Raw genomic sequence first — 844 nt, 5'->3', positions numbered from 1 at the left:
TATATATATATATATATATAAATTCAAACATAATGTTTAAATTTTGTATGCATTATTATGTAGTTAATAATTAACAATATTTACATTTTAATGTTCTTACCTAGTGGTTGAACGTTTTCTTTTTCCTAACGATTGACTAGAATCCGTATGTGCTTCCGCAGATGAACTTCCAGAATCATGAGCCTCTGTTAAAGGCATATTATTTGATAGCTGCCTCTTAGAAGATTTGAGTACTGATAAGGAGGAACGTGATTCAGCTTGTAATAATGGAATCTGCAATGATTTGTAATCTAGATTATGATTAATCAAAATTAAATATTGTATGAACGATGTCTCTTAAGCTTGAAATCTAATCTTAGAAATCTTTTAATTCATTTTTGAAACTGTCTTTTTGTTAGGAATTATACTCAAACTAACTGATAAAATACTTTCTAAATTAGTGAGCATATATGTTAATTAAAGCACAAATAGCAAATATATGTATGCATGTATGTTCAAAATTATAAAAATTTAAATGTGGAAAATTATATTGAGTTGTCCGGAAAGTTCGTGCCGACTAACCTATATAATTTAATAAATGTATACCAAAATTAAATTTTCTGCATTTAAATTTTCCTTCAACATCGGCACGAACTTTCCGGATAACCCAATATATTATATTAAGTATGAATTTGTATTATAATTTTCTAAGATATGTATTTGAAACTTACTTTGAATGTGTAATAATTTTAAATTTATATAGTTTACATTAATCATAAAATAGAATTTTAGGGCAAACAAATGATTACGCAAAAATAATGTTACTTTGATTAATAAATAGAATAACCTAGAATATATATATATA

General features: G+C 24.9%; 1 protein-coding gene across 3 annotated transcripts in view; it reads right to left on the bottom strand.

The window, feature by feature from the left end:
- LOC108685542 (oxysterol-binding protein-related protein 8) overlaps nt 1-844 on the bottom strand; it is a 15,165-nt gene that overhangs the window by 3,253 nt on the left and 11,068 nt on the right. For all 3 annotated transcript variants that reach the window (XM_018190395.1, XM_018190393.1, XM_018190394.1), the window contains one exon: nt 101-273. In XM_018190395.1, the coding sequence (XP_018045884.1) occupies nt 101-273 (173 nt within the window). The remainder of the gene's footprint in view (nt 1-100; nt 274-844) is intronic.

Source organism: Atta colombica, unplaced genomic scaffold, assembly GCF_001594045.1.
Source record: "Atta colombica isolate Treedump-2 unplaced genomic scaffold, Acol1.0 scaffold153, whole genome shotgun sequence".
Taxonomy (NCBI): Eukaryota; Metazoa; Arthropoda; class Insecta; order Hymenoptera; family Formicidae; genus Atta; species Atta colombica.
This window is presented reverse-complemented; position numbering and strand designations above follow the sequence as displayed.